This window comes from Gopherus evgoodei, chromosome 4, assembly GCF_007399415.2.
Source record: "Gopherus evgoodei ecotype Sinaloan lineage chromosome 4, rGopEvg1_v1.p, whole genome shotgun sequence".
Taxonomy (NCBI): domain Eukaryota; kingdom Metazoa; phylum Chordata; order Testudines; family Testudinidae; genus Gopherus; species Gopherus evgoodei.
In genome coordinates this window covers 17,929,160-17,956,378 of record NC_044325.1, presented here as the reverse complement: position 1 = coordinate 17,956,378, position 27,219 = coordinate 17,929,160, and the positions used below count along the sequence as shown (strand labels likewise).

Genomic DNA, 27,219 nt, shown 5'->3' with positions numbered 1-27,219 from the left:
TTTCTAAAGTATATTTTGGTAATAACTTCCAAATCAGCAGGTGGGCATCCCTTAGAAGTCTGCAGTCCCACTTCTGGCTGGTTTTACTGCATTTGAGATCAATAATGACCCCGTCTCCTTTATAGCAGCATAAAGTATTATCTATCAGACCTTCCTTCACTGCACCACACAGCCAGATGGGTTGGAGATAATGCTTGGGTTTTTTCAGTAAGGCAAGAGCTAAATATGTGGCATAGAACTAGAAATTGAACCCGTATCTTTAGCTTGATAGAGTAAGGAGGATTTTTCCACATAATTTGTACAATAGAGTAATTTAAAAGTAGGAATTGAACATAAGTTATGCCTTAGTCAAACACAAGTTACTGAGCTCGATACAAGGGTAACTGGGTAAAATATAATGGCCTGTGATATACAAGAGGTCAGACTAGGTGATCCAATGGTCTGTTTTGACCTTAAACACTATGAATTATTTTTCTGGCAAAAATATACAGAAAAATGGTATAAAGCAGTGTACAGATGTGGCAGGAACATTATATTGGTGTACTATATCTTATATCACAGTGCTGGGATGCCAAAACAATAGGGTAAATAAAAGGAAATAACACACTTTTTGAATACCCATTTATCACTAGAATTATATGAGTGAATTTGTAAATATATATGTGATTCTTGTAATCAAGCTAAAGGAAATTACCGGTGTTGGAAATGTCAGATGATTTCTTTGATATCTTGCAGTTGTGTTGAAGATAACATTTTGCTTGATTGTTAATACAGTTTATTTTGTAAATACTATTCATTGTTATGCATTCCCATTTTTTACCCACAAACATCATTCTGCATGTGGAAAGGCACGCAAAATGCATGTTCCTATCTAAAAGAGAGTATACTCACTATGTGTAAAAAAAACCAAATAAAATAAAAACCCTATAGCTCAGTTGTTTAAGACACCTCATGCAAATGATATACAGGAGTGACAGGCACCATGCAACTACACAGAACAGCAAAATACAGCTCACATGATCAGTATTGCCAGCTCAAATGTTCAGTCGTCATGAATCAGGCCCTGCAAAATTATGAGACTAGTTTAAAAATCATGAAGTTTATTTAAAATAATACATATCAAATTTGTATTATTTGGCTTCATGCTTTTGAATCATTAGGACATGTTTGGGTCACATTTTAAGGTTTTTTTCTGGCACCATGAGGGCTAGAAACTTTGTTTTTTAATGAAAGCTGAGATTCTCATGTAATCACATAAGTCTGCGAGCTGCTACTTTAAGAAAAATATCAAATTCATGGGACTTGCAATAAAATCACAAGAGTTGGCAAAACAGGCTAAGTGAATTATTGTATGCAGTGTTGTAACTGCGTCAGTCCCAGAATATTAGAGACACTATCTTTTAGTGGACCAACTTCTGTTAGTGAGGAAGAAAAGCTTTCAAACTTAGGAGTTCTTCCGGTCATTCTTGTGATTTCAGGGAATGACAATTTCATATTTAGGAGATTAAATATTGTACTTATTTGCATGTATCTCCCATAATCTACCAAGTCATAGGTAAACTCTCAGGTTAAGATTACTGGTTGTATTAATTAGATATACTTGTGTGCAGTGTACTTGGGCTTTCCATCCTTGACTACATTAGACTTTTCTTTAAATTTTCCATTGTTGCCACCAGTGCACACTCCACGGACAGTAGCAAAGGTGGGAGCTTTAGTGTAGAGAGGATGCTGGTAACCATGTTTTAACCTCAGTGTTGTGTAGATCTCACCTGAGCAGTATTAAAACACTGACCGCCATCTACACTTGTATTCCCACTATTCCTGCCATTGTAGAGCTGGAATAGCAGGAAATCTTAACAGGAAAAAAGAAAGATCTAGTGCAAATATAGCTTAACTACCTACTTTATATTCATCAATCAGTACATGCGTCCGATGAAGTGGGCTGTAGCCCATGAAAGCTTACGCTCAAATAAATTTGTTAGTCTCTAAGGTGCCACAAGTACTCCTGTTCTTTTTGTGAATACAGACTAACACGGCTGCTACTCTGAAATACATCTTTCTTATTCATTTTGATTCAATTAGCTTATGTTTAGTGTAAAGCACTTTGGAGAGAATGAGACTATATCAGAGCTACAGATTTCTCTTATTTTTCTCTTTACTCTGTTTTCACTGTGTATTGCCTCAGTTTCCCAAACTGTCCATCTTATCAGGCAAATGGAAAAATTTCAGGAATGCAGAGGATGCAGGTATTAGCTGGAGCTATATTCTGTTGCTGTGCTGGCTTTTACCCAGGCAATAGAAGAGATGATATTAAAAGAGATTAATAAGCGGACTTTTGAATAATAAAATTTTATTAAAGACACTGTATCAAAGCATGAATTAAGAATTAAAGTAATACCTTTAAAACCCGGGATGCCTCCTGATGCTGTTTTACAGAGACTACCAATAATTGCTATGTTACAGCTGTCGCAGCCTGCTCCAGACTCCCTTTGTATAAGTAATTTGGGTAGGCCCAAACAGCAAGGGCTGTTATCCGTTAATGCTGTGTACATTTCTCTCTTCTTGCCTTGTAGGTATTGCAAGTCCTGACAGTCCTACAGGTTTCCCATTCTCTGGAAGATTAGCTCCATTTCCTGTCAATGTCTTAGCTATGTTGTGTCTTCTCCCTGAGGGACCCTTCAGTGGGTTCTGTCTCTCCCCTTTCTTCATGTTCACACTTGAATCGTCTTTTTTTCTGTTGTTTTAAAATAGCCACAGGGTCAGACTCATGAACATCCCCAGCAGTACTGGATCTTTTAAAGGTGCTGTAATGTATTCTTGATCTCCCTTTACACTTCTACCTGCTAAAATGTTTAGGAGTATATAATCAAATAAGGCATTCCAACCCCACAGATACTTTAATATTTTTTCTAGCATTTGTATACTGTAACTACTTTATAGAACTATAAAGAGAAAGGCAAACCTAGGCACATGGCCTATACAAGCAGCAGTATAAACAATATGCTAAGTGTGTCAGAGAAGTAAGCAAATGCAAGTTATCAGTAAAAATATGCACAAACACTTCTCTATATAACAATTATTGCTAAAAAAAAAAAGCATAACATCTTTTTACAGCCACAAGTAGAATCAGTGAGATGCAAAGCTATAGCAGTACATAATGCTAAATGAATATTTTTAGTCTACTGAAATGTCTGAATCTGATCCATTTTGATCTGTAGGGGGGAGCTCAATTTTTTTTTTTTAAGTCTGTCCAAACCCTGAATGCTAAACACTGAATGCCTTGTTGTGCTCTATTCTCAATAATTTAGCTGGAAATATTAGGAATGCTGAGATGCTTGAGTCAGAAAATGAATGCCTCCTTCTCTCCTTTAGGCCCGCCTTGCAAGGCTTGCATACAGAACAAAGTGCATACTGTCTCCTTTGAAGATTATTTCACATTCACTCATGTCCACAGCCGATCCATCTGTCACATTAATTCACCAGTCTTGTAATAGGATTCCAGCACTATCTCTTTACCCCCACTTACAAGTACTGTGCTTCACAGGTCTTCAGTATCAAGATCAGAAATTGGTGATGGCAGTAGGGAGGCAACAGGCAAATTAAAGTGTCCCTCTCTTGACTCAGAAACCTCTCTTGACTGGAAGCCTCAATGCCAGTTGTATCCTTCCACATGGCCCCATGTAGTTTTGGGGGGTTTTACCTTATTCTCCAGACTAGAACAAACGTGGATGTTGTTTTAACTCTCAATTTATTATTGTAGTTGCCCTGAATATATTAAAATTAGATCTTGGTAATTTGTATTGATGAAGTTTTAAATTTTTTTAAAAGTCTAAAGGTTTTGATGGCAACCTTAGCAACTTTTATTTTAGAAAAGAACTGCATCAAGTGATTAGCAGGGCTTGCTAGCCCATTTCAGTGTAGTCTTCAACACCTAGCATATGACTCCTACGGTTATCTGCCCTTAGAGATGAGATTTCAGTTTGTTTTCCAGAGATGCAAGTAGAGTCACCAGTAAGTCAGTTTTATAATATAATATGGAAACAAGTCCCAAAGGGCTTTTACTGAGCACTCTAATTTGACTCTGCTGTTGGTGCCATTACCAACTGGTGTAGTCTGTCAGGAAGGCAAAGATGGTGCCAGTTCAGGTCTGGCATATGTGGTTCTGAGTTTAAAGAAGTCTTTTGCAGACTGCCTCTCCCCTAGGTCCTCTTCAAACTTGGATCTTTCAATTCTTCAGAAGCTTAGATGTCCCTATTTCACTACTGCCACACAAAAGAAATGCAAGAAAAATATTAAGCGTCAGAAGCCCACACTCAGATGCCACCCCAGTATCCTTCCCGCCCTCTACGTTTCGTTTTTGCTTTAGATGTTACTTTTTCAGTTGCACTCAAAATGGACATCAAGTTAGGGAACCATGTTACTTACAAAGACTTTTCTTTTCCCTCACTCCCAATTAATCTTACACGTTGTCCCAAGTTTGTTCCAAAAGTGAACTTTTCATTTTGGTTAAATACGCTGCCATTCCTTCTTTTTGATCCAGTTCTCAACACTTTAGTAAGGACTTGTGGTTTATGGCTTGACTAAGTGGTTGAGAGAGAGCTACCTCCCTGCAGCTGGTCTCCTCATAGCTTGGGGCAGTCACCATTCTGAAAGAATGCTCCCTATTTGTCTTTGTCTCTTCAGTTTGTTGTTGAGCTATGTTGTAAAAATGCTATTGAACCCAAACAGGCAGCCCTACTCCGTCAAATTCAATCCTGGGGTAAGCACTTGCAACTCTCCTTAAAGTCTCTAGGCCAAATGCATTTTTGACAAGTGTCCGCATAAGTTACACATCAGGCGTAAACTGTCCAGAAAACAGAAGTGGATGTAAACTGTAAAGATAATCCTATTCATTGCTTTTCCTGGTACGTTGCCTTTTGCCTTATGGGTGTATAAATTGCACCTTCTTGATTGTCAAATTGGTGTAAGGAGCACTCCTTACATCCGTTACTTACATACATTTTCTGATGAACTTACACCTGATGTGTACACTTCATCTCTTTTAAGTCACAGCTTTATTGGACTCAGTATGTCTATATAACTTTCTGTACTGGATGATAGGTGATGCTTTCCAGTAGGTCTCATTGAACTGATGGATGCCTCATGGCTTTGATTTGACCATTTAGAGGTAGAGAAATGCCCTTGTTTTGTTCAGAAAAAGGCACTGATTGCATTCAAAGTGAGAAAAATCATACCAAATTATTAATTTTCTCTATGGATATTAATGTTTATACGAGGTGCTGGACTGATAACCTTGTAAAATCAAAGATCTCTATTTATCCACAGATCATAAAGAGCTCAGGCAGAAGCACTGTAAACCTCTTTCCACCACTCTTCTAAAGTACACAAAGCCATTTTGCAGGGACCACCTTTCGAAGTGGGAAGGTAGCATTAGTCATCACGCACATTAATGCTCGATCTTTCTGATGAGATTGCAAAAAGGTTGTTGATTAGTGCCAACTATAGTGGTAGTGTATATACTGGGCTGTCCCCACCAGCTCACTTTGCAAACCAGTGAACAGTTGCCATTGCTAATGACTTTAAGCCCTCTAGTGAGCTAGATTAGATTTGAACTTGTCAGCCACAGTAGAAAGCTCTGTATCCTATTACCAATCTGTAAAGTCATCCAATTTCCCTAACAGCAGATGTTTTAAATGAAATCGGCAGAATCTGATTCTGCAATCTTCAAATATTCACGTCTCAACTAGTCTAAATAAACTGTTTAAATAAAAGTGTACACGTGTTAAATTAACCACCAGATGGAGCCCACACAACCACAAGAAACAGAACTATACTGACATTGGCAGAGAGAACTATAAACAGTGTAGGCTTCTGTAGCTTCCTTAAAATCAGAGCAAATTTGTGATTATTTTGCTGTTTGTAAACAAAATGAGGGGTTGGACAGCCAACTTCACCCCTCTAGCCATGATGCCGCTTCTTGGCCTCATGGTTAGAGGGGTGAAAACATTATCTAAGTTATATCTGTATAGCTACTTATTGTTTTTGTATATACTGCAATTATGTCAGGCCGAGGGGACAGACTTGGCCTATACAAACATGTAAAAATAATAAATGTTATCACTTAGAGATTTTCTCAAGCCTGGTGATTTAGCCAGCCAAGGAAAAATTCTAAAGGGCCATCTTCCAGAACTCAGCCAGGGAAAATAGGACACAATGGGTCAAAAATTTCCTTCCCCACACCACTTTCTAAATGGAAATCAGAGATTGAGGAAAAGCCGTTAAAACATATAAGGGAGATAGTGCACCCACTGTGCTGATAGTGGCAGCAGCTTCTCAATGCCCACTGTCCCCCTGGTGAGGGAGAAAAGCAGGAATAGGTATGGAGTTGTGGTGCATGGAAGGTGCACAGCTCATTTAAACACACATTGTGGGACTGGTTTGTTTTGATTCTGTGTAGCAGACCAAGATAGTTAGCGAGGTACACAAGGCCACAGACAATTTCTGCTGTTATTTGCTCTGCTTCAAGCTAATTTTGAGTAGTCTGTTTGTATTTTGGGTCCTGACCACACTGTTTTGACCAGATAAATACATTCCCAAAAGGAAACTTTGTCACACAGGTTATTTATTCTCACAATCAAAATAAAGCAAGGGGAATTGAAGCATTATATCTGAATTTTCAGATATTTTAAGTGACTGATTTTTAATTGACTGATTTTTCTGTTTGTGCTAATTTTTGGTTACCCTGGAGCTTTAATACCAAACACATAGGCCTGTGGCAGCAGTACCCACATTAACATGCTAATAAACTGCAATTAAACACAAGCCTTGTTAGAAAGGGTCTACTATTATTTCCCAAACCATTATAGATCAGGCCCAATGCTGTTACTTGGGGCTACTCCGCAAGGCTTTGCTGATACAGCTATAACTGTATAGCTATACTAGCAGAGCCCCCTGGTGGAGTTCCACCTTATTCTGAGAAATGGAGATCTTTTGGCTGTATACATAAATCTCCTCCCCAAATGACATAAACTATATCAGTAAAAGGACTCGTTGGCTGCTATAGCTGCACCTACATAGGTTTTTTTTTTTTTTTTACCAGCATGGCTATGTCAGTGGGGGGGGGGGGATTTTTTCACATAGGAATTCTAACAAAACTTTGAAGTGTGGACCTGGTTGTGCTGCAGACTAGTGCCAAAGCTACACTACAAAGTGAATTTGCTTTGTTAACAGAACATTACAGGTGCACTCAAATGTTGGGATATGTCAGAATTAAGGCTGCCAGCATAACCTTAACTGGCTACTTGTGTAAATGCATTCCAATTCAGTCCTGGACTGAGTCATGCTACTTTAGGTATGTCCACACTTAAAACGCTACAGCCGGGGTCGGCAATCTTTCACAAGTGGCGTGCCGAGTCTTCATTTATTCACGCTAACTTAAGGTTTCGCGTGCCAGTAATACATTTTAACGTTGGTACGTCTCTTTCTATAAGTTTATAATATATAACTAAAACATTGTTGTATGTAAAGTAAATAAGGTTTTTAAAATGTTTAAAAAGCTTCATTTAAAAATGAATGAAAATGCAGAACCTCCCCCGGACCGGTGGCCAGGACCCGGGCAGTGTGAGTGCCACTGAAAATCAGCTCGCCTGCTGCCTTCGACACTCGTGCCATAGGTTGCCTACCCCTGCGCTACAGTGTAGACACTCACTACAGCGACAGAGGGGTTTTTTCCATTGTTGTCATTAATCCACCTCTCTGAGAGGCAGTAGTTAGGTTGACGGAAGAACTAGATGGATGGATTTTTTTATACCCCTGAGATTAGCTATGCTAACGTAATTTTCAGTGCAGACCAGCCCATAATGTCTCATACAAAGTTTTCTACAATTTTAGCAGCAAATACATAGGAAAATAAAGCCATACAAATCCCTATCTGAGGGAAACAAGAGGGAGTATCACCTCTCTGGAATTATTCAACTCCAGGCCCTTCCACAGATTCGGGGGCTCCAGCTTTGGAGAGAGGGGCAGGATCATTTTGTTCTGCCTGTCAGTTTTGAAGTAGATTTAACTCTGATAACCACTTCTACTTGTGGTAGGAAGGAGGAGGAGGAAATGGAAGGTGCCTGTTGCAGTGTTGCCAACTCTTGTAATTTTATCATTTGTTTCTTAAACCACTAGGTCCCAGATTCATGTGAAAGTGAAAATTTCATATATAAAATCTCATGAGTTTTAAGCCAATCTCATTATTTTTCGAGCCTGATTCATGATTTTTGAACACTTGGGGTTGGCAATACTGATGTTGCAACAACTCTAGCAATGTGGCTCCATTGAAAGCACTCTGCCCTGAAGCTCAGGAGACAGGTAAGGGAGCTCAAAAGAAGTGCAGACACCCTTTGCTTCCAGTGGATTCCTACAATCCAAACAGATCTCTAGGGAGTTGGGAATTTGGGGACAGAACCTTTTCATTTCATCTGAGGGGCCTTATGCCAATTACAGAATCTCGTAAATTTTCTTTATTCACCTCCTGCTGCATAATATCTACAACTAAATTCTTATTCAGCACTTACTCAGGCAAAACTCTCATAGATGTCAATGGCTAATTAGCTGGCATAAAAGCTGAGTGAAGGCACCAGGACTGGACACAGTTATCAAAGTTCTTTCATGAACTGCAAGAACTAGCTCTTTTCTCCCACAGGAAATGCTAAAAGCAGCATTGTTTTTGTGGTTGTATCTGCATGAAAACGTTCTGGTGTAGTATTTTAAAAGAAATTAACAAAGGATGAAGGCTTCTTGTTTCCCCCTTAAAGATGAGAATGAAGAAGAATTAAAATGAGTAAAGAAATCAATCCTACTGAGACAGGCCCATGTTTTTAAAGTGACCACTAATTGTGTGTATTTAATTTGATACACTTCAGTGCTGATTATCAGAAGTGCTTCCATTGACTTGAGATAGAGTTAAGGGTGCTCAACACTTTTGAAATTCAGGCCCTTGTGACCCATTTGGGGACAAGCTGGACACTCCAAATAAATGGACAGCTGAAAACCTGTGCTTTAGGTGATCAGCTAGTGATTTCTCATCCCATGAATGTATGGCATTTTTCTTAAATACACTCATGTAAAACTCCCTAATATAGTTACAGTTCCCAATATTCACAAAGAATGCACACAAAGAAGTATCATTGCTGGGAACAGTCTCACTGAAAATATAATGCACAATATTGTTTCACTACCAGTTCTTGAGAAAATATTATGAGTTATTCGTAGACAAAAATGACATGAAGAAAGGCAGATTCCAGCAACATTTCAACTGAATGCTTGCACCAGTTCACTCAAGCCTATGAAAAGCAGCAAAGGCTATTCTTTTCAGTGCTGAATATTTTTGTCAAGATGAATCCATTCCTGAATCATGCTTTCTCTTTCTCTGTTACAAATTAAGATTTTTTTCTTTTTGGAAAAAAAAGTTCACAATTCATTTCAGAGTCATGGCAGTGACTCTATAGATAAGACTGGGGAAAACATTTAATTTATAACGTCTATTTTCACATTTTTCTAACCTCTTCCTCCTCAAAATCCTTTGAACTGAAATTTCTCAAGAATAGTTAGCAGAAAGATTACTTTTTTTGAAGTTGGAAGAAAATCAGGAGAGTAATTTAGTCACTAAGAACAGAAAGAGCTTCTAAAAATATGTTCCTAATTTTTAAAAAATAGCTTTTAACTTAAAGCCAGCTTATTTTAAAAATTCAAAATAGCCATGTGCTTCATCCTGTGGGGCCACGTCTTGAAAATAACTGGGTTAGAATTAAGGAAGTTAGAAAAGTTTTGATTCTTACCCCTATTAGATAGGCGAGCCCCTATTTTGCAACTAACAGATATGAAGCCACTACTCCATGGCTCTTCTTAACGTCCATAAGGTATTTATCCCCTCTGAGCCTCAACAGTTATGCTATCAGAGCTGTAGGGAATGAAAACCTCCCCTTCCCACTGAGTGAATGTGTGTGTTGGTGGGGGGGATGCTAGCCAGCATATATCGAGAACAAAAAAGGCTTCCCAGATCATATCTGAAGGGTAAGTTGAACAGAGAAAGGGATTATATACAGGTCTCTCTGACTTTATGTAGATCTGGTGGTTTTTCCCCATATCAAGAAAGAGTGGGTATGTGTACAGAGATAAAGAGTTGTTAATCATGAGTATGAGTCAGATCCATGTCTAAGAACCATTTCTGTCAGGTCTTTAAATTAATAGCTTAGCTGCAAGGAAACCTTTAAAAACAAGTTCTTAAAAATGTGAAACTGCCTGTGCAGTACCAAAACTACAGCTGGCTTAACAGCATTTGTTCTATTTAAAAGCTCATTCCAGATCCCTGTTTAGCTCTAAGCAAGTCCTGAGAGCAGAGATGTGGTTGCCAGTAAAATATTTTTCAAAGCTGCAGCCCACACCACTGCCAGGATGTGGAAAGCAGCAGCAGGAGAACAGCGAGAAATCACTGGACATAGGAACAACAAAGCACCCGAAGATACAGGGGTGGGAGAGGCAGAGAATCAAAAGAGGCTCATTTTTCTTTGGAAAAAGAATTAACTATTGGTATTTTCTAAAACATGGTCCTACACGTATATAGCACCTTTTATCTGCAAAGATCCCAAGCAATTTACAGAATTACATATATACAATGTAAACGTGCATAGGATTCCAGTTAGTATTGGAAGTGGATACAGAGAAACTATGACGAGAAGAATAAACGACAAGTGTGCTAAACAGAACTCTACATCAAGGATTTCTGCTCCTCCTTCACTGTCTTTCAAGTAACAATGAGATTTCCAGGGATGTGTTTTTATTTTACTGAAAGTGTTTCAACATTCTTTAGTGCTGTATTTGCTTTTTGAGCATCTGTCTCTTTAATGGGATATTTTTTTAAACACTACATACCACTGTGGGGGAGCAGGAACATGGTAATTTTGTATTTACTGCATCCATATCATCATGTTCTCTGAAGAACATTCCACTGCCCTTAGACAGCATTATTAAATGGTCTGCACTCTTGTTTAGCTCCCTTTCACCCACTCCGTTGTCTCACTGGCACGATCTCAATCTTTTTCTTTTCTCTTGCCATTCTAATCCTATCAGCCACTCCAGGCCTTTCTTTTAACTTTTCTCATGCTGTTCTTATACCTGCTTTCATGTATCCCTACAACAGTGTTTCTCCCCATCTCTTCCACAGCCCAGTTAGTACTCCTTGATTTGTCCTTACTGCCTTTGATTTGTTCACAGGAACTCTTGATTCTTTTCATTCTCTCTTGACCTTTCCAACCATTCTGTGCCTCTTTGCCTGATCCTCTCTGAACTTCTCCATGATGCTCCAATTCACTCTCCTGGATCACAAAGTGAGCATTATTTCCAGTGCACATACTTGTAAACTCAGGAATTCTGGTTCTTCCACTGCCCAAGCGGGTAAAAGCTGGGACTGCATCAAATCATCCTCCAGCAAACTCCTCTGGTTGAAAGAGAGCTGTTGGACGGCTTTAGAGAGAACTGAAGACAGACCTCACTGAGAAGGGAAAGGTCACTACAACACAGCCTACAATGGGAAAACAGGTATTCTGGGGAATCGCTGAAAAAACATAGTATGTACAATAGGACAATTCAATTCACAACTTAAAACCTCCTCTGCCATTGTGGCCCATCCACACTAGGTATCAAACTGTGTTTGCTGACTGTATAAAACATGGTTTTAACAAGTTCAGGCTAACACATATCAAACATGGCTCCTGACCCAATGCAGAGGGGTCTCTGAATCACTCTTTTAGCTATTCAGTGTATTCTGGGACAATTGGTTAGATATTGTGTTTCATCCTCTAAATTTTACGGTCTATTTTCAGTCCTCTGGCCCAGTGCAATCTTTTATCTAAGCCTTGCTGTGCCACAACAGCCCACTCAGCACATAAGTCTGTTTTATACTTAGTACACAAACTGCAATAAGAGTTTGGTGCCACAGTGAGTTAGTAATCCAGGCTGACAGCTCTCCCAGCCAAGTTGAGTCACACTCACTCTCTGTTCCTTCAAGCATCTATGGGACATTTTATCCACTCCCTCTCCTTTGGGATTTTTTGCCCTCCACTTCCCACTGCACTATTCTAATTTGGTCTGCGCTCCTGTGCTGTTCTAATCTTTGCCTGGCATCCCCCACAACATTCCAAATCTCTCAGCGCACCCCATGCCACAATACTCTTCTTTCACTCGGCTGCACACACAAGTTCTCTGTTAGTGCCCTTGGCTGCTCTATCAGCTCTGCTGGAGTTCATATATCAAGAGGTAACTCCAATGTCTGAGAATTTGTAGGTGACCTAAACATTTTATAAAAATATTGCCATTACAATGTCTCACTGATCAGTAATTATTTTTCAAACACCATTCTAACTAGCCACTTTGAAATTTCGTTTTCCAATGTATAAGTTGGCTGGTTCTCTCACCCCGACAACCAATCACTGACGCAAAAAACAACATTTAAACCAGCCAACCTGATTGTTCTCTGGACTGATATGTTAAGTTTCAGATCAATGTAGATTGGGATGGAAGTATTATAAATCTTTGGAAAAAAAACCCAAATCTTTGGAATAATGGAAACACTAGCATGCATTAATGTTAGGGGTGCTGTTCAGTGCCACTGTCATTGACTTCTGTGGGATTTGGGGGTATAAAAGAAATGCAGGATTAAGTTGTTACAGTACTTTTTGCATGTGAAATGTTGAAGCCCCAGTGCTATAACTGGATCCATATGGTCAGGACTGATAGCAGGTCCAAGACCCAAGTTTTCCTTTTCCTTTAGTGTATCAGGCTCCAGCTTGAAAGACAGTCACATTATGTTTGTTTACAAACCTAAAACTCACTTATAATAAATATATATATATATATAAAATATAAAACCAGAAATTTGATACAGCATCTGAAAATACTCATTTGATTAAGTAGCTATATGCAATTTTTAGGTGAACTTTATCCATTTATTTATATATTCTGACATTCTGTTTTATGAGCTACAAATTAATCACAGTCTTTGAAAAATGGCAAAGTTTCAAAACTTAGCCTTGGCAAAGATACTCTAGCTACAGCACTGGACTGAGACTCAGGAGACCTAGATCCTATTCCCAGCTCTGCCACAGGCCTACTAGGCAACCCTTGGCAAGTCATGTCCCTGCTCTGTGCCTCAGTTTCCCCATATGTAAAATGGTGAAATGGCATTGACTTTCTTTGTGAAGCACTTTGAAATCTGCTGATGAAAAGTACTACATAAGAAGTAGGTGGTGTTATTGTTTTTTCAAATGTCCTTTGTTCGCCACTGCTTATCACAGATTTCATCATTAACAACCACGCAGTTAGTATTTGTTTATACAGCTGGTGTCTAAGATTCCAGCCCAGGCTCATAGTTGTTCTTTCAAATACCAAGTTGCCTTAGCTGACATGCAGTGGTTTTTTACTGCATTAAAATAAAACAGATAAACTCTATATGTTAGGGTTTCACTAGATTCAAAGAGGTCTGTATGTGAGAAGATTCTGAAAGGGCATAAAACATCTTTGCTGCACTCCTTAAGAAAGCTCAGCAGTCTCTTCACACTCAACAGTCAGATTCCATTGTGATGAATAGGTTATAAATACTCAGGCAGATACAGATAGGCAACTGAAGGGAAGCATTACTGCATCGGAAGTGCCCATTTCAATTCTGCTAGAGTATCAAGCATGGAAAATGGCTGTTCAGATGGGAATTCTTTTACTTGTAGTCTTAATTCTCTATTTCTTCCTTTGTCCATATCACTGCAGTTTTACTTAGCCTATCCAACCTGACCAGCATGCCTGGGGACGTGAATCTCAATAAAGATGCTAAGAATCTGAATACTCGGACAGCTAGCACTGTGCTGACTGTAGAGTCACAAAGCAAAGAATTATTTCATGGCATCAGTTTTCATTTTTTAAATTGATTTTGATAGTAGGAATGATTATGCTCCTGCAGATTAATGGCTACAGGATCTAAAATTTCACATGAAGAAACAACACTTGCAAATACTGAAGCACGCATTGGATGGACATGAAACTAAGAACTGTTTAATAGAAGTCAGTTAAGGGGTAACATTTGTGCTTTTACTCTACAGTTTAAAAATAATGACTTGTATCATATCTACTTAGTAAAACAATAAAATTAAAAACAGAAATTGCTAGTAGGCAACAGTGAAAATGTAATAATTAAACACTTGATGCTTTTAAAAGATATATACTTAATGACCCTACAACAAAGACACCTATGATTAAGAGGGTCTTTAAACAAAAGACTTGTTTTCAGCAATCATTCAATTTTTGTCTGCTATATTGTATGCCTTGCTTTGGTGTTCCCACTGCTGTCAACTTAATGCTTGTTTTACAGTATGTTTATGCTTATGTTCTTTTCAAATGCTTGGCATTATAGTGAGATCTCATATCTTTTCTCAAATTAAATTTTGCTCCACATACTCCACATGTATACAGATGAACATCCATGTGCTGCTCCAGTTGTTCGTTATTTGGGAATATCTGAAAACAGACCTGGCATATAGTCTCTCCAGCTGATAAATGAGATATCATATGCCGTACATGATCATGTTTTCTGAAGTTTCCTTGATCACAAATGGAACAGACATACCTGGCCATGCCTTTGTGCATATCATTGTGGAGCCGCAGCTGACGTTCTCTTAAAAACTGCTTCCCACATGTCTGACAAACAAATTGTTTTTCCTTGGTATGAACAGTGTAATGTTCCCGTAAGTGACAACGCTGATAAAATCCTTTCCCACAAAGATTGCAGAAATGCTTGCGTCTGTGATCTCTTTCATTCTCTTCTATAATAGCATTCTTAAACAGATCTTGCTCTAGGCAGTTTGACATATGTTCAACAACTAGAGTTTCAGTTTCAAAACGCTGACCACAATTAGGACATCGGAAAGGACAGGCAGAATGCTTATATAACTGTTTGTTTGGAAGACTGTTCATCTGGAAGTGACTGTCCCTGAAGTCCTCCAATATCTCTGCAAACATCATATCCCTTATTTCAGACTGTTCCTCGGGATTCTCTTCTAAGTCCATTTTTTCCTCAGCATTTCTTATACCATTCATTGTCAGATCCTGGGGTTCTCCACATGTCTGTGCATGATCCTGTAACTGTCTACCCTTGACCAATATTTGGCCACATTTGCCACAAGCACATATATTTTCTATGTGTTTAGATAAATAATGAGCGGATAGATCTTCCTCTGTAATTGTTAGCCCACACAGTTCACAGGGCGCATTCTCCGCATCTTCCTGCACTGGGGGGACTTTCCTGTTAAGATGCCTTGTGTTTTTTAAACACTTTCTTGCATTCTCATCTATAGACAACCGAGGTTTTAGAGTTTTTCGAGAACGTCTCTTTTCATTGATCTTTTCTGCAACATAATATCTGTAAAGTGGCTCTTCTTGTTCATCATCTAATTCATCATTGTCAGTAGATTCATTACAGTCTTTATCTGTCACTTTAATAATGTTAAAATCTTTCAGTTCATCTTCCGGGTTGTCCTCTGGTTCCATCTTGATGATAATCCTTTTCCTCTCAGTGGCTCTACTTCCTTCTTCACCTGATGTCTCAGATGCAACTATACTACTTTTTCTGCTTGTTATATTTGACACTGGAGATGAAGAGTCATCAGCTGCTTGACTGGTATCCCCTTTATAGTTCTCTGATTGTGCAGACAGTATTTTAGAAGTAGAGTCTTTTTCACTAAAGTCAATTTTTTCAATACCATAAAACCTGGTATTTTGGTATGAATGCCTATTAGTGCATGTTAATACATGCTCATCCAGTAACTTTTCACAGCTAAAACTAAACCCACAGCTGTCACAGGTAAAGCTTCTTCCAAAGCGGCGTGAATGTGACACGCGATCTTTTGTGTTAGAGAATTTGGACATGGTGCTTTTTTTGCAAACATCGAACAGTTGTTCAGGGAAACTGCCCAGCTGCAAAGCTTCTTCATCCGGCTCTTTGTTATGGGATGTGTTTATAGTTGAACTTGGTGGCTCTGTACACCACCTGTTTACTTCACTGCCATTTCTAGTAAGTGTGTCTTCATACATTCTCACACCAAATATCATTTTACTATTCTGTGTACTAGAAGCAGATGATGAACACTTTAAATTAGAGGAGTCTGTATCTTGTATATCTTCTAAACATTCAGGCACATTATATAACTGTAGATAGTTCATTGCCACTTTAAATTGCTCAAAGTTGGTAGGGGCAGTCATAATTTTTCCTAAATACATAAACTGTAATATGAGATCAAAGCATTCAGCACTGATCTTCATATTGCTGAGATTCAGCTGGGCTGTGGTGTGTTGGTGGTTCATAAAAAACATCCTAAAGTAAGAGCTGCAGGCAGCTAGGACTGCTTTGTGTGCTTGAAAATAAATATCATCAATAGCAATGCAGCAGTCACAGAGAAAACCCCACTCTCTTTGGTTATTTAGCTGCTGAAGGACATATGTGCTGTGGCTGGTACTTGCCATCTTGTATTCTGATTACAGTCCTGTGGAAAAAAAGAAAAATAAAATAAATATTTAGTTATAAGCATAGAAAGTAAGAGGGAGCTCATTTTAATACAGAGGACAATTGTTAAGAACTGCAATTTGGGTGCAACATGTTTATATTCTTACTATTTTTATAATCTGACCGGAAAGGTCTTCCTGGAGACAAATACTTACTAAAGAAAATCCAGTAAACTGGTGCCAAGAAAAATAAAAATATCCACTATTCCATTCTCCCTCTTCTGGATTTTCAGTACCAGTTAACTAATAAACTTTACTGCCACACCTGTACTGATTTCAACAATACTGCTGCTAGTACGCAAATCAGGAAATAAACCAAGAAATATGGCCAAGATTTTCAAACGTGACTAAGATTTTCGGTGCCCAACTTGAGATACTTTAAAGGGGCCTGGTTTTCAGAAAGTGCTGAGCATTCATCCTGTGAAAATCAGAGTCCTTTAATGTGTCTCAAGCTGGACAACTGTGAGGTAGGCTGGTTTGGTGATGCTGCTGCATTGTCACTGAGGAAACATAGGTTTAATTACTATTCTTTCCTTCCTAGGCTATCCAGAGGCTGGGAGCACCATGGAAACAATATGTGCAATCCTTAAAGAGGAGGAAATGTTCCACACTGCCCCAAAACATCCCCTATGGCCATTTAAAGAGCAGCATTTATGGATCACTAACATCACCCAGGCCTTGGCTGGAAGTTGGATGCCTGCAGTAGGAGGGCTTATTATTATTAATTATCACGGCACCCAGGGGCTCCAGTCATGGACCAAGACCCCATTGTGCTAGGCGCTGCACAAATACAGAATAAAATAGCCCCTGTAGGAACAGAGAGACTCCTGATGAGTGGGTCAGGGACAAGGAAGATTTCCCTCTCCAAACTGAAAGCTGAGCATGAAGTGAATACCCAGACATGCTACTCCGAGATCTGATTAGCAAAGTGACACCAACTGTAGAAGCTTCTTTTTTGTTTTTACATAACACTGAAAAGTAAAGAAGTTGTTCTGCACTAGTTAATACACTGTGACACTCTGGTGGCAACAGATTCAGTTATTTTACTTCTCAAACAGAATCTTTTACTTCATTGAAATGAAGAGGTACATTCTAAGCAACAACATTTCTAAGCATTTAGATAACTTTGGATGTTTTTGTGTACAAAACCAAAGCAAAAAGCAACAACCCCTGAAGATCATGAATTTAAAAAAGTAATCACAAAATACATTTCATATGCCCAGTTGTGCTGGAATAATTATTTTAGTGAGGGTGCTAAACGCGGAAACCATGTATTTGGGTTGTTATTGCTACTTCAAGCCAAGCGATGCGGCAGCATCCCTACTTCCAGCACCTATGCATAGGACTCTAAATGAGGTGCATTTGACCTGAGGTTACTTTGTACATTCAGTCTCATGTGATAATATGTTGAATTACCATTTAAATCCTAAGAACAGTAACTGAAGGTTTACTAATAATTTCAGTTCAAACTACACAGTATGTGTTTAAAATATAACTTAAAGGAAGATGTGGTCATAAAATAGATACTGACATTTCAGGTGTGATAAGGCATGAGGACAGCTATGAACCGCCCTCTGTACCAGAAAAGTCTGTTCAGAACAGATATACATTATCAGCTGGCCTTATTACAACTTGAAAAGTGGCAAATTCAAATTGAGAGTAGGATGACACCCAGGGGTGGAGGGAGAGATAGATCAGACAAGGTGCCAGGAGGGGAGAATGAGGACTGGCTGAACAAGGAGTTGAGGTGGAAGGGGGACTAGTTGGGCAGGGAGAAAGGAACTGAAATGGGGAAACAGCAAGGTGTGGGGAAGAAGCAGGCTGGGACACGTTGGAGGGGACACGGAGAGAGAGTCAAACTTTGTGGGGAATGGGCAGAAGAGTCTGTGCCCATCAGCACAATTCCCTCCAGTATGAAGTGGAGCCCAAGTTTCCTGCTGTCAACAGCTATCTGAAAGCCATGGGCAAAGTGTGTCATCCACGTATAGGATTACAACCTACTACTGCTATCAGTAACTCAGTTAGCTCAAGTGGCAGAGGTCTGTGTGGTGGAAAGGTTCCAACCCTGCTGATGACCCATATGCCACATGATAGAATTTGTTATTTTTAGTTTGCTTTTTTAAAAACCTAAGAAATTACACATGCCAAAAAACAAAACAACCCCTAGGTTAAAAGAACATTAGAAGTTGCATAGTCAAGAACTCAAAATTTAGGAAAGCCCAGAATTAAGACTGCTTGTGCAACCTTATTTCAGCCCTCTTGTCCATGTGCATTGTGATACAGTCTTTAATTATACAATCTCAAACTATTTTTTCCATGGGATCCTGCCTCAAGATGTGGATCTGCTCTGGGAATCAAACAGGGTTGTATACTGAAAGGAGATATACCTATCTCATAGAGCTGGAAGGGACTTTGAAAGGTCATTGAGTCTGGTCCCCTGCCTTCACAGCAGGACCAAGTACTGGTCCCTGACAGATTTTTGCCCAAGATCCCCAAGTGGCCCCCTCAAGGATTAAACTCACAACCCTGGGTTTAGCAGGCCAATGCTCAAACCACTGAGCTATTCCCGCCCCCCACACATTATCTGTAGGATCCTTGCTTCATTAGTTGGAAAGCGTGTGTTGTAAATTAAATGAGGCAGGGAATTGCAGGAAGAAAAAGGACAGTCCCATGGTTAAGGGAGTTGAATGCTGCCCTGGGAAACGGGAATTCTATCCCTGCCTCTGCCATAGTGTTCCCATTCAATGCTAAGCAAGTCACATCACAGGTGGTCACTAATTGTGCATTCCTCCTTTTCTGGGTGCCCAACATAATATCCAGGGAAAGCGCAGAGCCCTCACAGCTGCCACTGAACTCAGTGGGAGATGTGCTTTGAACATGTAAGTGTGCTGTATAATGGTAAGTGCTCTGAAAAATTAGGCCCTAGTATTTACAAACTGGATTCCCCAAATTAATGAATATTTTTAAACTCAAACTTTGTGCCTCAACACCCCTCACCTTACTGGGCTGTTGTGAAGATTAATTAATGTTTATGAAGCACCCAGATACTACAGTGCTGTGCCACAGAAATAACATGAGGGAAATTAGTAATTCTGTCTTCAGTGTGGGATTTGAATGATGTACAGGAAATAAGGCTTAGGGCCACACATTGAAAACAAGGAGAAAACAAACACTGAATCGTGGTTCAATGAGCACTGTCCATCCTGTGCACTGAATGAGGCAGGGGGACATGGAAAAAATAGTATGTGATCATATGTTTAAAGTCTGTATCGTAATGCACATGCACAAGGACGAATGGATTAAGCTTCACAGGCAACCTTCATTCTGGCATTTTCTAACCTTTGAGTGCTTGACTTTGGGTCTTAATAACGTTTTTGTAACTTAGTTTTCTGTGTGTAATAGTAATTCAACTGTACTGTCTGAGTTATTGTTAGGGTTACCATCCCTCCAGGATTGTCCTGGAGTCTCCAGGAACTAAATTCTTTAATTAAAGATTCTGTCATGTGATGAAACCTCCAGGAATACATCCAGCCAATATGGGCAACCATAGTTATTACAGATTACAAAATCGCTTGGACAGAGAATGTCATCATCTCTGTTTGCAGTGTCAGGCACATTGTCTTCAAGAAATAATTTTCTATTTGATATTCAGTAAAAAGACACATTAAAAAGTTATTCTTTGGACTTGTGCCCACATGGGGACAAAGCACCACCACTGCCACAAGTTCCTATAGCATTTTCAAATTTTAGATAAAGTGACTATATAAATATATATAAAGACATTTCTAGTGTAATTTCTGATCAGGTAATTTCACTGTAATTTTAAATTTACAATCATCACAGTCCTCTCATTTTACCTTTCTGCTTTTCACTTTGCCACTGCCAGGCACTAGTCAATTCCCATTTTTCTCTCATTAGAATTTTCCCTTTTATTTTGCATTGATATTTACAGATATGATGTTATGTCAGTATCTACTGTTAATGTGGCATATATAAAAACAAAACAAGCTATACAGCTATATCAAATATCTGCATAGGTCAAAAGCCTTCTAACTGAAAAGAGGAAGTACCCAGTATAATTGCATGCTTTGCTATGGCACAGATTTTAAAAACTTTTTAAACTAAAGATATAAAAATTTCCTAACACTTTTAAAATTTAAAATGTAGAGACCTTGGCAAAGTTCCTGTTGAAATTTGTATATGTTTTCTAAAAAAAAAAGTACCACAGACTTCAGGATTTAGGAGCATTTGGGCCCCTAAAATTAGTAGGTGGTTTTCAGAACCCAGCATTTTCACTGCTGAGTAGGCAAAATGGAAATCTCACAGACTTAGCTGCTGGCAGCTTTTCTGTGGAAACCAAGATCAGATGGGACAAAATGAAATAAATGAAAACTCTGATTTTGGTACTAATGGAAAGTGATATACCGAAAACCCAGAAGAATCAAGTTTCCTATGTATCCACAAAACAGATCAATATACCAATGGCCGTGACAATGCAAATGTTCCCACACCACTCCGCCACCATATCTCAACCCTGACAGCAGGGATAACTTCTACAGAGAAGATATTTTAAACCAGGGGTTCTCAAGCTGGGGGTAGGAACCATTCAGGAGTTTGTGAGGTTATTACATGAGGGGTTGCGAGCCAGCTTTCACCCCAAACCCTGCTTTGCATCCAGCATTTACAATGGTATTATAAATTAAAAAAAAACATTTTTATATATTTAAGGGGGATCATGCTCAGAGGCTTGCTGCGTGAAAGGGGTCACCAGTACAAAAGTTTGAGAACCACTGTTTTAGACGCTGTGCCCCTTGAGAGTGAAATTCACTTTGGTGTGGAAGGCCAGTGCATTAAAGACATATGGGGAATCTACCTATGTGTGGGTAAGCAGGCACAAGAGCTGAGCAAGTGGTCACTACACCCCCTTGCATGCTGGGCCACATGGTAGAAAAAACAAATAAACAGAGGATATGAAGTACCCTCTAGAGAGCTACACAATAAGCTCAATTACTTGGGCTATCAGTGAGGATGCCTGCCAACGGGAGTACTAGTTGTGATGTTGTTTTCTGTGATGTGGACAGCTGTTCATTAAGAGCTGTACTAAGACTATCAATTCTTTGAAAATAGGCTATGAACAGCCTTTAGACCACAACTGATTTCAACTGGATTTGAACCAGTGAAAGAGATAAAAGATTCTAAAAATCACCAAACTGCCAATCATTTAAGCCTTCAATCCCACATTAGTATTAAGATCTCTTCTGATGATACAGCATCCCTTTCCACATATAAGGGAAATAGCAGCTGAAATCTGACAAGAGCTGAAATCTGACTCTCAGTTGATAGCTGAGAGCATCAAAGTTACAGGCATGTTATATATTCACAATATGAGCACAGTGCATTTAAAGACATTAAAGAGTTAAGGACATAAGGTTTGATCTAAAGCCCTGAAATCTTGCCATTGACATCAAAAGGCTTTGGATCAGGTCCATAGAGAGTAAATGCATAACGGAGAGCTGACAAAGTGGTAAACTGACTTCTCAGCCACAATGGATTTTTGTGGAAATTCCTAGTTACCGTTACTTAACTGATATAATTTACTCTACTCTTGCACAAATATGTTCTGTATTAGGCAATGTATTAACAACCATGAATTTTATATATATATTAAGGAAAACACACTAGTGGGAAAAAACCCTGACACCAAATTTAGCACAAAATATTTTTAAAATAAGCCTTTATATTTAGAGCTCTTCTAGTACCCTGACTTATGCCCTCAAGCTGCATGTACAGTAAACTACTTCAGTGTTCTCCTAATGTCTTCAAATCAAGCCTAGCTGCCTTTCTGGAAGTTATGATTCAGTTAAACACAAATGATTAGACTTAACACAGGGATAGATGGGTAAAATGTAATGGCCTCTGATATACAGAAGGACAGACTAGAAGAGGGGTTCTCAAACTTCATTGCACCACAATCCCCTTCTGACAACAAAAATTATTACACTGAAGTCTGAGCCCACCTGAGCCCCGCTGCCCTGGGTCAGGAGGTCAAGGCCAAAGCCCAAGGGCTTCAGCCTAAGGTGACCAGATGTCCAGATTTTATAGGGAGGGTCCCAATTTTTAGGTCTGTTTCTTATATAGGCTCCTATTATCCCCCCACCCCCATCCCGATTTTTCACATTTGCTGTCTGGTTGCCCTACTTCAGCCTCAAGCAGGGGGCCTGTAACCTGAGCCTGCCGCCCAGGGCTGAAGCCATTGGGCTTGGGCCTGGGCCCCAGGTGGCGAGGCTCGGGCTTCAGCCCCGGGCCCCAGGAAGTCTAAGCCAGCCCTGGCAACTCCATTAAAATTGAGTTGCGACCCACTTTGGGGTCCCGACCCACAATTTGAGAACTGCTGGACTAGATGATCAAATGATGTCTTCTGGGCTTAAACTGTATGGATCTATGAATCTACATGTAAATTTCTGGTGTAAATAAAATAACTAAAATCCGAATTAAGTATATTATGATATATATTGAAGTGTATAGGTAATGCTAGGTGGTGTTACAGATGTTCATACAGTAATATTTTTTCTTCATAGCTGAGGACATGAATGTTACTTATCAGCCGTTGTGCCCTCATACTGCATCTGCACTCACAGCCATGCCTACCCACACAAGTATCTGCCATGGACACCATTTTAAAAATGGACTTGCAGAATTCCCTTGTGAACTACTGTGATAAGGCAGAACTTGAAACATTTGCCAGAAAACTAAGAGTGAAATCTTTACACTATTGAAGTCAATAGGAATTTTGCCATTGACTTCCAGGGGGCCAGGATTCCACCATAAATCTACTGGCCCGTACAAAAAATGTGTCCTTGTTTTCTCCCAATATAAACAAGAGAAGTCTACAGCAACCCTGATGAGATGTCCAATCTCAACAGCTAAGAAAGAAAGAGTCCTGGGATTCTTCTTGGGGTGTAGTTCAGGAGTCCTGTTCTGGGTAGGGTTGCTAACTTTATGATTGCAGAAAATCAAACACCCTTGCTCTGTCCCCGCTCACTTCATCGCCCCTCCTTTTGTTGCTCGCTTATCCCCATCCTTGCTCACTCGCTCATTTTCACCCGGCTGGGGCAGGGGGTTGGGGTGTTGGAGGGTGAGAGCTTGGCTGGGGGTGCAGGCTCTGGTATGGGACTGGGGATGAGGGGTCTGGGATGCAAAAGGGGGTGCGGGGTCTGGGAGGGAGTTTGGGTGCAGGAGGGGGCTTAGGGCTGGGGCAGAGGGTTGAGGTGCGAGAGGGCATGTGGGCTCCGGGAGGGAGTCTGGGTGAGGGAGGGGACTCTCGGATGGGGCAGCATCTGATTTCTCTCTTAATAAGGACATCAACCACTAGCTTGAAAGGACTGTAACCACTCTCTGCTTTTCAGAATACTGACTCCATTTTATAGGAAACCTACAACTACTCAACTGGAAAAAACTGGAGGATACAGCCAGAGGATACATCTTGTGCTTTGTCCATCTCTGGACATATCCTTTAACGACAACCAGCACTGTCCATTTCTTTGGATAATGTTGCAGGTGCAGCATTAACTTCCATGACCATCTAACGGCAGCTAGGTTGGGATTCCATCACCAACAGCAAAGGTCGCAGACAAGGGACTGTAAAAGCAGCAAAGAATCCTGTGGCACCTTATAGACTAACAGACGTTTTGGAGCATGAGCTTTCGTGGGTGAATACCCACTAAAGCTCATGCTCCAAAACGTCTGTTAGTCTATAAGGTGCCACAGCACCTTATAGACTAACAGACGTTTTGGAGCATGAGCTTTCGTGGGTGAATACCCACTTCATTCACCCACGAAAGCTCATGCTCCAAAACGTCTGTTAGTCTATAAGGTGCCACAGGATTCTTTGCTGCTTTTACAGATCCAGACTAACACGGCTACCCTCTGATACTAGACAAGGGACTGTAAACCGATACTTATTGTCCCTGCCTCAAAAGTCAAGTTTATCTGCCAGAGAATTTTTTTTTTTCACCTTCACCCAAGAAAATAGCTCAGACACATCATTAAAGCCCAGAGGACCTGGCCAGATCTGTCTGGGACTGAGGGCACTTACGATCCAATTCTTTCACAGAGGGAGGAAGGTAGCAAGACACCTCTTAGCAGGGCAGGCTTCAAACTCTTTATGATCAGGCCGGCCGGCCGGCCCACCGATACAGGCATGGCAGTGTCCGAAAGGCCTCCCCCCGCACGGCTCAGGGCACAGCAGCACCGGGCACAAGGAAACAGTGACGATCAGTGATCTAAAAGTGGCCCGGGTACGGATCTCCCTGTGCGCTCCGGCGGCCCTCGCGGAAGCCCTTAGGCCGAGGGGGGTTGGCCGCGGGTGGCGCCTTGTTAGTTTATTTTCTTCCCCAGAGTGGCTGGTGTCCGCGGGCTGAATCGGGCGGGGGCCAGGCCACATGCCGCTCACGGCTACGGGCAGGAAGCTCCCCATGGCGGCTAGAGGTGCCCCTGGCAGTGCTGGTCCCACCCCCCCTCTACATGGGGGGGCACCACACTCATGTGCCACGGCACAGGCGGGCCGCAGCCCGCGCCCCCGTCACTTCCCACCTCCCGCCGATGGAGGAGCTGCTGCTGCTGCGAGCGGGCGCCAGCCGCACGCCGGATCCTCCGCCCGCCTGCCGGAGCCCCTTCCCCCGAGCCCGGGCCCTGCGCTGCCCCCCGGCCCAGCCGCGGCTGCCCTGCCCGCCGGCCGCCACGCACCCTGCCCCGGGCGTGCAGCGGGCGCCGCGCCTCAGGCTGGGGCCGCTCCCGCCGCGCTGCCCGGCCTGGCCCGGCCGCGGGCAGTTTTCCCGCCACGCCTGGCGGGGCCCGCACCCCACTTACCCGCCGCGCGGCCAGCGGGGTCCGGGGGCTCCGCGCGGGACCGAAGCGGCGGCCGAGGAGGTCGAAGCCGCCCGCGCTGCTCCCTCTGCTGCTGCAACAAAGGACTTCCGCCCCGCCGCGCCTGCTGCTGCCGCCGCCCGGCTCCTCCGCGACCGCACGGAGCCGGACCCCTCCCCCCGCGGCGGCCAGCGGTCCCGGCCCTGCTGCTGCTGCTGCTGCTGCTGCTGCCGCCGCGGCCAGTGCATGGCGGGCGGCCCCTGGCTTCCCGAGTGCCGCCTCCTCCCAGATCCACCCTGTGCTGCCCGCACGGGAGGGGGGGTCACCCGCAACCGCCTCACACATCCAGCCTGACCTGCCCGCACGGGAGAGTCACCCCCCCCATTCACCTTGTGCCGTCCGTACGGGGGGTCACCCCATCACCCCACATCCACCCTGTCCTGCCTGCCCGGGGGGGGGGTCACCCCCATCACCCCCATCCACCCTGTGCCGTCCGCACGGGGGGGTCACCCCATCACCCCACATCCACCCTGTGCCGTCCGCACGGGGGGTCACCCCATCACCCCACATCCACCCTGTCCTGCCTGCCCCGGGGGGGTCACCCCCATCACCCCACATCCACCCTGTGCCGTCCGCACGGGGAGTCACCCCCATCCCCCGCCATCCACCCTGTGCCGTCCGTACGGGGGGTCACCCCATCACCCCACATCCACCCTGTCCTGCCTGCCCCGGGGGGGTCACCCCATCACCCCACATCCACCTTGTCCTGCCTGCCCGGGGGGGGTCACCCCATCACCCCACATCCACCCTGTCCTGCCTGCCTGGGGGGGTCACCCCCATCCACCCTGTTCCGTCCGCACCGGGGGGGTCACCCCCATCACCCCACATCCACCCTGTCCTGCCCGCACGGGGGGGGTCACCCCCATCACCCCACATCCACCCTGTCCTGCCTGCATGGGAGAGTCACCCTCCCCCATTCACCTTGTGCCGTCTGCACGGGGGGATCACCCCACATCCACCCTGTGCTGTCTGCAGGGGGGGGTCACCTCACATCTACCTTGCGCCGTCCTCACGTGGGCATCATCCCCATCCCCTGCACATCCACCCTGTGCCGTCCACACGGGGGGTCACCCCATCACCCCACATCCACCCTGTCCTGCCTGCATGGGGGGGTCACCCCCATCACTCCACATCCACCCTGTCCTGCCTGCACGGGGGGTCACGCCATCGCCCCACATCCACCCTGTCCTCCCCACACAGGGGGGTCACCCCCACCTCCCTCCACATGCACCCTATGCCATCCACACGGGGGGGTCACCTCACATCCACTCTGTGCCGTCCTCACATGGGGGTCACCCCCATCGCCCGCACATCCACCCTGTGCCATCCACACGAGGGGGTGACCCCCCCCCCACATCCACCCTGTCCTGCCCGCACAGGGGGGATACCCCCATCCCCCCCACATCCACTCTGTGCCGTCCGCACAGGGGGGTCACCCCCATTCCTCCCACATCCACCCTGTGCCGTCCGCACAGGAGGGTCACCCTCATCACCCCACATCCACCCTGTGCTGTCCACACGGGGGGGGGGTCACCCCCATCCCCCGCACATCCACCCTGTGCCATCTGCACGGGAGAGTCACCCCCTTCCTCCCCCACCTCTACCCTGTCCTGCCTGCACGGGAGGGTCACCCCCATCCCCCCCACCTCTACCCTGTCCTGCCCGCATGTGAGGGTCATCCCCATCCCCCTCCCACATCCATCC

At 42.7% G+C, this 27,219-nt stretch overlaps 1 protein-coding gene across 5 annotated transcripts; it reads right to left on the bottom strand.

Moving 5' to 3' along the window:
- Nucleotides 1-2,354: 2,354 nt before the first annotated feature.
- ZBTB1 (zinc finger and BTB domain containing 1) lies at nt 2,355-25,569 on the bottom strand. 5 transcript variants are annotated; one of them, XM_030558584.1, is made up of 3 exons: nt 25,459-25,569; nt 14,660-16,571; nt 2,355-2,843 (listed from the first exon to the last, which is right to left on the bottom strand). In XM_030558584.1, the coding sequence occupies exons 2-3, from the start codon at nt 16,549-16,551 to the stop codon at nt 2,837-2,839; spliced, it is 1,899 nt and encodes a 632-aa protein (XP_030414444.1). In that variant the 5' UTR covers nt 16,552-16,571; nt 25,459-25,569; the 3' UTR covers nt 2,355-2,836. The 5 variants fall into 5 exon arrangements, with proteins under 5 accessions (XP_030414444.1, XP_030414443.1, XP_030414439.1 ...); XM_030558583.1 differs by lacking the exon at nt 2,355-2,843 and adding an exon at nt 2,850-4,262; XM_030558579.1 differs by lacking the exon at nt 2,355-2,843 and having other exon boundaries at nt 14,067-16,571; nt 25,459-25,568.
- Nucleotides 25,570-27,219: the final 1,650 nt, after the last annotated feature.